Below are 11,533 nucleotides of genomic sequence, written 5' to 3' on the forward strand. Positions count from 1 at the left end.
TATCTCTCCTTGATTTCTTACCTTATTCATGGGGTTCTCCCATTGAATGCCGTGAGGAACAACAACAAAAAAAAAAAAATGTGTATATGACCCTCAAAATGTTTGATGATTTACTGCAGCAGTCCGGTGAGAAAAAGTGGAGAAGATGGTAACCAGGACTCACTCGACTAACCTTGTTTTATGGCTAGTAATCATCACTGAGTTCTCATTATTCTTTTTCTCAGCTTTCTCTGCTGAAATCTCAACCAGGTTCTTTCTTCTTCTTCTTCATACTCATTGCCCAGTGCTTTTAGCCTGTTTTGCTTTTTTTCTTTTATGTGATGAATCTCGGTTGAGTTCGATTCAGTTTGACTCTAAGACTTTATTATTCTTTGTTGTATGCCATTCTCTTCATCTCTTTCAATTATCTCATGGCCTACTCGTTTTGGCACCATGGTATTTTTGAGACTTAACCTATTGCACATGGCACAAGCCTCAAATTGTGAAACCCGACAGTAACTTCCAGTAGGAGTCGGTAATATTTACTCGTCTTTCTTTATTGCAATGCTTTTTGGGTGCCAAGAATTTTCTCTTTAAGCGGTATTTTTTTTTGTTTGTTTACATCAACAAGTGAATGCATGGTTTTTTTTACCTTTTTTTATTGTCTTTAGTTAAGATTCCCAGGATACTAGGTATCTTCTTCTAACTCCTAAGTTCATAATCTTTCTGCCTACTCCTTGCTTAGAGCATGATAAAGTTTATACAAATATATTAATAACACATTAAATAAATATAAACACAAAAAATAATACACGAATTATCGTATATGATATTTTACGTATCTATGCTTGAATTGTAGAAAAAGCAAGGGTGGAATTCGAATGGTTCGTCAAGTCAAGTTGCATAGACATGATGAGAGAGTAAGAATACATGGGTATCATAGCATATAATTTGATAAAACAAGGAAAAATAATGCATGCATCCCATAGTATTATTAATTATCAAATGGAGCTTTTTCCAGGTTTTTATTGATAATGGACTAGTTGAAGTCACCATCGAGGATCCTTCTGGTTATTTGTCAGGAATTAGATATAAGAAAATGCCTAATGTGCTCGAAACCAGAAACCACAACGACAATAAAGGGTGTGCTCACTTTTTTATATCTCGTTTTACTTTTTCTTGAACTTTTCCATTTTTGATTATGATTGTGTTCGAATCGAATTTCGTTGACTCTTTAGGTACTGGGACATTGTCTGGGATAATGAGTCCTATGATAAGTAAGTTCTTAAGTCACTTTTACATTAATTAATGGTGATCTGTTGTTTCTTTAATGAGCACTGATTTTATTTCTTCGCATGCAACTGCAGATTACATGCACAACATATGGAGATCATTACACAGACTGAGGAGGTAGTTGAGATATCCTTCACCAAAACATGGAAATCTACAACAGATCATCGCAAATCAGTTCCTTTGAACATAGACAAAAGGTTTGCAAACATTCTCCGAGGGTGAAAGGACAACGTTTTTAATGGTCTTTGTACTTAATGGTTTAAGGTTTTTGTTTTTGCAGGTATATAGTACGGCGAGGCGTTCCGGGGCTTTATATGTACAGTATTTTCGAGCGAGAAGCAGATTTTCCGGATGCTCACATGTATCAAATAAGGATTGCTTTCAAGCTCAAGGAAGACAAGTAAAAAAAAACAAATGAATAATGGAAAATCTGGGTTTTTTATGGTTAAAAGCATTGAGGGAAGTGTTGATGTTTGATGCAATGTGATTCAGGTTTCATTTCATGGCAATATCAGACAACAGACAAAACATAATGCCTACCGCAGAAGATCGAGAACCTGGCCACTGTCAAGTTCTTGCTTTTAAAGAAGCTGTTCTCTTGACCAATCCAACCAACACACGACTTAGAGGACAGGTATTTTCTTCTTTCTTTTTCTAATTTTGATAAAGCTATGGTTAAAGTTAAATATGAAGAACAAAAACCAAAATGCAACATTTATATTTATCAAATAGAATATTTATGTTTAACATTTAATATTCCTAACATACAAACGTTAGTAAGGAAATAAGAGAAAGAATAAAGTTAAGCAATTAAATTTATAATCTACTTATTAATAAGTAGAGAAAAAAAGCCACTCATGTTAGTGAGGAAACAGCTTAATGACTAAAAAATCAAATATATTAAATTTAATGAAAAAATTTAAAAAATAAATAAATACAGTAAATAGAATAAGAGAAAGTAAGATGCAGTCATCAAATTTATAATTTATCAAACACAGGGCTGCTGTCTGTCTGCATCTCTGTGTCTTTTCCGACAACACTAGTCTGATAGTTGTGGGGCGCAGGTTGACGACAAGTACCAATATTCTGCAGAAAACAAAGACAACAAGCTTCATGGGTGGATATCCGATGAGGACGCCGTCGGTTTCTGGGTAATCAGCCCCAGCAATGAGTTCCGAACTGGGGGCCCGGTTAAGCAGGACCTCACTTCTCATGTCGGTCCCACTGCTCTCTCCGTAAGAAACCCAACACAATTCAATATACAGGTTCCATTTCAGCTTGAATCAATGTAATAATAATATTCGGTTGTTTTCTTGATGTAGATGTTTACCAGTACTCATTACACGGGCACCGACATGAACGTGTTCTACAAGAACGGAGAGCCTTGGAAAAAGGTTTTCGGTCCTGTTTTTATCTATCTCAACTCCGCCGCTTCCGATCCTAATCAGGGTTACCGTAAAACACTCTGGAACGATGCTAAAAGGCAGCTGAGTGAAGAAATCGAAAGTTGGCCTTACGATTTCGTTGCTTCTGAAGATTTCCCTCACGCTGAACGACGAGGAGAAGTTAATGGTCAATTATTAGTACGAGACCAGTAAGTGTCTTCTCTTTTCCTTCTGTCTTGCTGTCTTCATCCTATTAGTATAAAGCTTATCCTTGCCTTCTGTCCTCGATTCAGATACATGGACAAGAAATTGATGCAGGCGAAATCTGCCTTTGTGGGGTTGGCTGCACCTGGACTTGCAGGATCATGGCAAACTGAAGGAAAGGTTGGTATCGAGCTGGTTGCAATTGTGTACCAATGCTTTACTTTCTATTTCTTTATCTTCTTGATCCATTATGGGAGCCTAAACCCAAACCCAAACTAAATTGATGTCATTACTTACATCATTTAATTAAAGATGTCATTGCTTACATCATTTAATTAATGATGTCATTGCTTACATCAATTTAGTTAGGTGAGAGTTAGATATTTGTTGAATTTGTAATGGTTTAAATTAGTTTATTTGTGTGGTGTAGGATTGTTCTTGAGTAGTATAAATACCCCTTCCCATTTTAGTTTTAAGCATCAAGAAAAATTAAGAGCTTCTAAGTGAGTGAAGAAGCAAAGTCTTATAAGAGTGAGTTGTAGTTCTTGTTTTTGAGTGAGAGTACTCTTGTAATATTTGTTTGAGTTTCAATAAAAGTTGTTTGTGTGAGTGTTTTATTTCCAACAAAGTGGCATCAGAGCGAGTTGGAAAGATCGAAGGTCTCGACAAGAGGAATACGGCGCCGCCAGAATTTTCTCAATCTGAGTTCTGACGCACCGCCACGCACCGCCGGAAGACTGCTGCCAGAAAATCGAGTTGACTCACCGAGTTGAGCCGATTCAGCCGAGTTGGAGCCCTTGACCGAGTTGTCCAAGTCCCTCCAAAGTTTTTTTTTTTTTCATCGTTCCGGATTCATCCGTGCAATCGGATTTTACAAAATCTCATTATATTGAGAGATATGGCAAATGGTATGGCACCATTCCAAGTTCCGACACTCAACAACAACAACTACGACAATTGGAGTATCAAAATGAAGGCACTTCTTGGATCACAAGATGTGTGGGATATCATAGAGAAAGGCTATAATGAGCCTGCGGATGATGATGTTTTTGCTACTCTTACACCAGATCAAAAGACAACTTTGAAGGATTCAAGAAAGAGAGACAAGAAGGCTCTCTACCTCATCTATCAAGCATTAGATGATGATGGTTTTGAAAAGATTTCAAGTGCAAGCTCTAGCAAGGAAGCGTGGGAGAAGCTGCAAACCTCTTACAAAGGATCCGAGCAAGTGAAGAAGGTTCGTCTCCAAACATTAAGAGGTGAATTCGAATCCTTAAACATGAAAGCATCTGAGTCTATTTCAGATTATTTCTCAAGAGTAGTAGCTGTTTCTAATCAATTAAAAAGAAATGGTGAAAAGTTAGACGATGTGAGGATAATAGAGAAGATACTCCGTTCGTTGGATCCCAAATTTGAGCACATCGTCGTGACGATTGAAGAAACTAAAGACTTGGAAGAAATGAAGATCGAACAGCTCCAAGGATCATTGCAAGCATACGAAGAGAAGCATAAAAAGAAGCATGAGTTTACTGAGCAACTCCTCAAGCTGCAACTCAAGGATATGCATGAGAGCCAACGCAATGATAGAAACCAACGTGGCCAAGGCAGAGGTAGAGGCCATGGACGAGGTGGAAGTCGAGGTCGTGGACGAGGCTGGAATTACAACAATAACAATTCCAACAACAACTATGAGAAAGGAGAAAGCTCAACACGAGGCCGTGGAAGAATTAATCCAAACTCAAAGTATGACAAATCTCAAATTCGATGTTATAATTGTCAAAAATTTGGGCATTATGCTTCAGAATGTAGAGCTCCCAACAACAAAATTGAGGAGAAGGCCAATTACGTGGAGGAAAAGACAGATGGCAAAGAAACTCTTCTTCTAGCACGAAAGGAAACTGATGGTGGCCAAGCAAATTCCTGGTATCTTGACAGTGGTGCAAGCAATCACATGTGTGGAAGGAAAGACATGTTTGTGGAGCTAGACGAGTCAGTAAGTGGAAATGTTTCGTTTGGAGATGATTCCACAATAGCAGTGAAAGGGAGAGGTAACATTCTTATCCGTTTGAAAGATGGGAGACATCAATTTATTTCAAATGTCTACTATGTGCCCAATATGAAAAGTAACATTTTAAGTTTAGGGCAACTGGTAGAGAAAGGTTATGATATTCATATGAATAATTATAATCTTTCTATAAAAGATGATAAGAATAACTTCATTGCTAAAGTGCCGATGTCAAAGAATAGAATGTTCTTGATCAACATACAAAATGATGTTGCAAAGTGCCTGAAAGCTTGCTACAAAGATGCATCATGGCTTTGGCATCTTCGATTTGGGCATCTCAATTTTGGAGGTCTAGAGCTATTATCTAAGAAGGAGATGGTGAAAGGACTACCTCACATCAACCATCCTGACCAACTCTGTGAAGGGTGTCTAGTCGGGAAACAATTCAGGAAAAGCTTTCCAAAGGAGTCAGAGACAAGAGCTAAGAAGCCACTTGAGCTCATCCATACCGATGTGTGTGGACCGATCAAGCCAAGTTCTCTCGGTAACAATAACTATTTCTTCTCTTCATTGATGATTTTTCAAGAAAAACCTGGGTATATTTCTTGAAACAGAAGTCAGAAGTTTTTGAAGTATTCAAGAAGTTCAAAGCAGCAGTGGAGAGAGAAAGCGGTAGAAAGATCAAAGCCATGAGATCCGATCGAGGTGGAGAATTTACTTCCAGGGAGTTTCAAGAGTTCTGTGAAGCAAATGGAATTCGTCGACCAATGACAGTTCCTAGATCCCCCCAGCAAAATGGTGTGGCAGAAAGAAAGAATAGAACAATCCTCGACATGGCACGAAGCATGCTCAAAAGCAAGAAACTACCCAAAGAATTTTGGGCGGAAGCAGTATCGTGTGCAGTCTACTTGTCAAATCGATCTCCAACAAGAAGTGTATGGGGAAAGACACCGCAAGAGGCATGGAGTGGAAGAAAGCCTGGCATTTCCCACTTGAGAACCTTTGGAAGTATAGCCCATGTTCACGTACCAGACGAGAGAAGAACGAAGCTTGATGATAAAAGCGAGAGTTTTATCTTCATCGGCTATGATGCTAATTCGAAGGGCTACAAGTTGTACAATCCAGAAAATAAGAAGTTTGTGATTAGTCGAGATGTGGTCTTCAACGAAGAAGGAGAATGGGATTTTAACTCCCATACAGATGACTTCAATTTCTTTCCTCAGTTTGAAGAAGATGAGCAGACAATGAGGGAGCAACTAGATGAATCTCAACAAGAGCTTGCAACTCCACCCACTTCACCAACATCAACCACTCAAGGAGACTCATCACCTTCATCATCGTCAAGTGGGAGTCAAAGTGAAAGAGTTGTGCAACGCACAAGAAGCCTTAGAGATCTCTATGAGGTAACTGAACGACAAGATAATCTTACATTATTTTGTTTGTTTGCCGATTGTGAACCAGTGAGCTTTCAAGAAGCGGTACAAGAAAAGAAATGGAGAGATGCGATGGACGAAGAAATCAAGGCCATCGAGAAGAATGACACATGGGAACTTACCTCACTTCCCAAGGGACATAAGGCGATAGGTGTCAAATGGGTGTACAAAACAAAGCAAAATGCCAAAGGAGAGATTGAAAGGCACAAGGCGAGGCTAGTTGCTAAAGGCTATAGTCAAAAGGCTGGAATTGACTATGATGAGGTATTTGCTCCTGTTGCTCGATTGGAGACTATCAGACTAATCATTTCTTTGGCAGCTCAAAACAAGTGGAAGATACAACAGATGGATGTAAAGTCCGCCTTCCTAAATGGAGTTCTTGAAGAGGAACTTTACATTCAGCAACCATCAGGCTATGAAGTCAAAGGGCATGAAGACAAGGTGTTGAAGTTGAAGAAGGCTCTTTACGGGCTAAAACAAGCACCAAGGGCATGGAATAGCCGAATCGACAAGTACTTCCAAGAGAATGGCTTCAACAAATGTCCCTACGAGCATGCTCTATATATCAAGATCAAAGATGAAGATATTTTGATCGTGTGCCTCTACGTGGACGATTTGATCTTCACTGGAAGCAACCCAAGCATGTTTAATGAATTCAAGGATGTGATGATGAAAGAATTCGAGATGACAGACATGGGGCTCATGGCGTACTACCTTGGCATTGAAGTTAAGCAACAAAATGATGGAATTTTCATTTCACAGGAAAGCTATGCAAAGGAGATACTGAAGAAGTTCAAGATGGAGAACTGTAAGCCAATAAGCACACCGGCAGAATACGGGATCAAGATGACCAAACATGAGGAAGGCGAAAGTGTAGATCCAACATTCTTCAAAAGTTTGGTAGGAAGTCTACGCTATCTAACTTGCACGAGACCCGATATTCTTCACGCAGTTGGATTGGTTAGTCGCTACATGGAATCCCCAACAACCACCCATTTTAAAACCGCAAAGAGAATTCTTCGCTATCTGAAAGGTACAATTGACTTTGGCTTGTTCTATTCAGTTTCTAATGATTACAAGCTTGTTGGATATAGCGACAGTGATTGGGGTGGAGACATAGATAATCGAAGGAGCACTACTGGATTCGTATTTTTCATGGGAGATATTGCATTCACATGGATGTCAAAGAAACAACCGATTGTCACATTATCCACTTGTGAAGCGGAATATGTTGCTGCTACCTCATGTGTTTGTCATGCAATTTGGCTTAGAAATCTATTGAAGGAGATTGGTTTGATACAAGAAGAGCCTACCAAGGTTTGTGTCGACAACAAGTCAGCCATTGCCTTAGCGAAGAATCCAGTATTCCATGATCGAAGCAAGCACATTGATATTCGCTACCACTATATAAGGGAGTGTGTTGCAAGAAAAGATGTGGAAGTTGAATATGTGAAGTCACAAGATCAAGTTGCTGATATTTTTACCAAGCCACTGACCAGCGAAGACTTCTTAAGATTAAGGAACCTACTAGGGGTCACGAGATCAAGTTTAAGGGAGGGTGTTGGATCATAAACTTGATCCATTATGGGAGCCTAAACCCAAACCCAAACTAAATTGATGTCATTACTTACATCATTTAATTAAAGATGTCATTGCTTACATCATTTAATTAATGATGTCATTGCTTACATCAATTTAGTTAGGTGAGAGTTAGATATTTGTTGAATTTGTAATGGTTTAAATTAGTTTATTTGTGTGGTGTAGGATTGTTCTTGAGTAGTATAAATACCCCTTCCCATTTTAGTTTTAAGCATCAAGAAAAATTAAGAGCTTCTAAGTGAGTGAAGAAGCAAAGTCTTATAAGAGTGAGTTGTAGTTCTTGTTTTTGAGTGAGAGTACTCTTGTAATATTTGTTTGAGTTTCAATAAAAGTTGTTTGTGTGAGTGTTTTATTTCCAACAAAATCTGCCTTTGTGGGGTTGGCTGCACCTGGACTTGCAGGATCATGGCAAACTGAAGGAAAGGTTGGTATCGAGCTGGTTGCAATTGTGTACCAATGCTTTACTTTCTATTTCTTTATCTTCTTTTTCTTTTTTTATTTCTAGGGCTATCAGTTCTGGACCGAAACAACCAACAATGGCCGATTCAGTATAAAAAATGTCCGACCAGGAGTGTATAATTTGTATGCCTGGGTCAATGGTTTCCTCGGAAACTATAAATTAGATAAAAACATCACTATCCAACCAGGTAAAATCAATCTCCTTATTAATTCAATTATTTGGTCGTTGGGTTTTAAACGAGTTGGATCATTTGAAGATATTCATGTGCAGGAAACAAGATCAACGTGGGTACACTTATATACGATCCTCCAAGAAATGGCCCGACTATGTGGGAAATCGGGATTCCCGACCGAACAGCTGCTGAATTCTTCGTACCGGAACCGAACCCGTCATTCGTTAACTCAATCCTCGACCATAGAGTCGACAGGTAAAGCACTTTGCTCACACTTACCTGCATGACATTTTCATTAACTTTACAAACGTGTATTTTGGTGATGAAACAGATTTCGACAATATGGATTGTGGGATAGTTACTCGGACATTTATCATCACGGTGATCTTGTTTACAATGTAGGCGTTAGTGATTATTCAAAGGATTGGTTCTTTGCTCACGTTCCCAGGTACCATTCTCTACTCGAAAATATAATTCGATCTAGAATCATATTAACTTCATTTGTATCCAATTCAATTGGTAAATTCAGTGATGTATTAAATTTTTGGGTGGTGCTAATAATTTCAATAACAGGAACGTAGGAAACAATACCGAGCGGGCAACCACATGGCAGATCAGATACAATCTCCAGGAAGTAAACGAGGCAAGAAATTACACTCTCCAATTGGCATTGGCAGCAGCTTCATATGCTGAAGTTCAGGTATATTAATAATAAAAACCTCAATGAACATAAGTGGTTGATTTATTTACAATTCAATGCCCACCTTGGAATCCGAATTTCTTACAGTTGTTCATTTTATTAAAGATATCTATCCTGAAATTTTATTTGTGCTCCCTTTATAGAATTTTTTTTGTTATTAATACATATGTGTTCACGCTAAAAAATATTTTTGGATCTGCCACCACTAACATCCTCACTCGTCATTTACCAATGCATCTTTCACTCTGATGAATCTTCTCATAGGTTCGGTTCAACGATCCAAATGCAACTGAACCTCATTTTACGACGTCGAGAGTCGGGTGCGACAATGCGGTACCGAGACACGGAATTCATGGATTGTACAGGTTTTATAGTATAAATGTGCCTGGAAATAAATTTCAGAGAGGGGAAAACACCATATTTCTTACACAGACAAGAAGCAAAGATCCATTCGAAGCTGTCATGTATGATTATATTCGATTAGAAGGACCAGCAGTTTAATGAAACAAGAAATAGGAAGTTGGTCCATATTCTTTCTGGTAGTAATTCATATTCACAGGCTTTGGATAAAACTAGAGAATAGAATAGTTATTAATTATATTTGCTCATCGGCTTGCTTTGAATTATTTGATTTTGGCAATCCCCCAAGTGCAAGCTAGATTTAGAACCTCACATGCAATATGCTTAGGAACATCAAGTATGCAAGAGCTGTTTTTAAAAATTATTATGTTTATTTTATATAAAAATTATATATTATGGTAAGTTGACATTATAAATTTTTAAAAATTACTATTTAATTTTTTATTCTTCAAATTCATTCCGAACTTGTTTTTATAATTATATCTTAATTTTGCTTTACTCAATTACATTTTTAAACTTAAAAACAATTTGAGGAATCAAATTAAAGGTTAATAGATGAATGATGGTTTGGTTATATATGCGTTCGAAAAGATAATTTTAACGATATCAATAAAGAAAAAATAATCTAACGATTTAGAAAGAAAAAAAAATTATAGACAGTGATTAAAAAAAGAGAAAATCGCCTCAGTGACCAAAAAAAAGTTATAATATACGATTTTAACCAACTTTTTTTGGATTTGCCAAAATGACCAACAAATTCGCAACGCGAAATAAAAATCGCAACGCGATCCCCAGAATCGCAAATCAGTTTCCAAAATCGCAACGCGATTCTTGAAAATCGCGATGCGATAGTACATATTCGCATTGCGATTTTCCATAATCGCAACGCGAATATGAAAATCGCAACGCGAACACATAAATCGCAACGCGTATCCGTAAATCGCAACGTGTATCCGTAAATCGCAACGCGTATGGGTAAATCGCAATGCGTATCCGTATATCGCAACGCGTATCCGTAAATCGCAACGCGTATCCGTAAACCGCAACGTGTATCCGTAAATCGCAACGCGTATCCGTAAATCGCAATGCGTATCCGTAAATCGCAACGCGTATCCGTAAATCGCAACGATAATCCGTAAATCGCAACGCGTATCCGTAAATCGCAACGATAATCCGTAAATCGCAACGAGAATCTGTAAATCGCAACGATAATCCGTAAATCGCAACGAGAATCTGTAAATCACAACACTGAAATTTTGGGTATATAACACTGAAATCATAAACTAAATCCCTAAATCGCAACTCATTCCATCTCCATCTATCACTCTCTCCGGCAACATCCGTTCCTATATCCAACGACATCCTTCCCAATCCGGCAACAGGTTTTAGTTTCGCAGCTCGTCTGTTTAGTAAATTAATTTACAACCATGAAATCATCTAATGTTGATCATGTTTGGATAGATTTGTGTTTTGGAGGGTCATGGGATAATGTTCATGGTGTTTTACAATATATGCCTTTACCCATGAATCTTCAACTAAAATTGTCTTTACAAAAGTTAACTTATGAAACTCTAATGCTACGTGTTTCAAATAAATTGAATTTAGAGCCCCTAAGTGGATTTAGGCTATCTTATCAGAGAAATGGTAAAGTTTATTTGTTAACCGACAATGAAGATGTTGAACGATTCATTGCTTACATTAGTGTTTCACAAGATGATGTTACATTGTATGTTGTTGAACCTAGAAGTAGTATTGTTGGGTCAGTAGCGGGTAGTAATCAACTAAGTTTTTCTCAAAACCCACAACCTTTCTCTAATCCAAATCCCAATCAACTTTCAGCACCAAATTCCGGTTTTCGTATTGACCAGTTAGACGATGATGAGCCAACAGAAAAAATTGTGAGTACTAGTCAGTATTCGAAATTTGGTCTTGGTCAATATCCG

The 11,533-nt window shown here is 37.9% G+C and overlaps 1 protein-coding gene across 1 annotated transcript; it reads left to right on the plus strand.

Moving 5' to 3' along the window:
* Positions 1 to 1,352: 1,352 nt before the first annotated feature.
* On the plus strand, positions 1,353 to 9,830 carry LOC120138104 (rhamnogalacturonate lyase-like). Its single transcript, XM_039153701.1, has 11 exons — positions 1,353 to 1,469; positions 1,553 to 1,672; positions 1,765 to 1,906; positions 2,337 to 2,507; positions 2,595 to 2,866; positions 2,951 to 3,041; positions 8,404 to 8,545; positions 8,629 to 8,785; positions 8,862 to 8,978; positions 9,104 to 9,230; positions 9,495 to 9,830. The coding sequence occupies exons 1-11, from the start codon at positions 1,363 to 1,365 to the stop codon at positions 9,729 to 9,731; spliced, it is 1,683 nt and encodes a 560-aa protein (XP_039009632.1). The 5' UTR covers positions 1,353 to 1,362; the 3' UTR covers positions 9,732 to 9,830.
* The last annotated feature ends 1,703 nt before the right edge of the window (positions 9,831 to 11,533 follow it).

Source organism: Hibiscus syriacus, unplaced genomic scaffold, assembly GCF_006381635.1.
Source record: "Hibiscus syriacus cultivar Baekdansim isolate YM2019G1 unplaced genomic scaffold, ASM638163v2 tig00110678_pilon, whole genome shotgun sequence".
Lineage (NCBI taxonomy): Eukaryota > Viridiplantae > Streptophyta > Magnoliopsida > Malvales > Malvaceae > Hibiscus > Hibiscus syriacus.

Excerpts from the sequence above, each read along its gene's own strand:
- LOC120138104 (XM_039153701.1), top strand. The coding sequence starts at position 1,363 with ATGGAGATCATTACACAGACTGAGGAGGTAGTTGAGATATCCTTCACC. Across the intron at positions 2,867-2,950 it reads CAATTATTAGTACGAGACCA|ATACATGGACAAGAAATTGA; the intron begins GTAAGTGTCTTC and ends TCCTCGATTCAG. Across the intron at positions 9,231-9,494 it reads CTTCATATGCTGAAGTTCAG|GTTCGGTTCAACGATCCAAA; the intron begins GTATATTAATAA and ends ATCTTCTCATAG.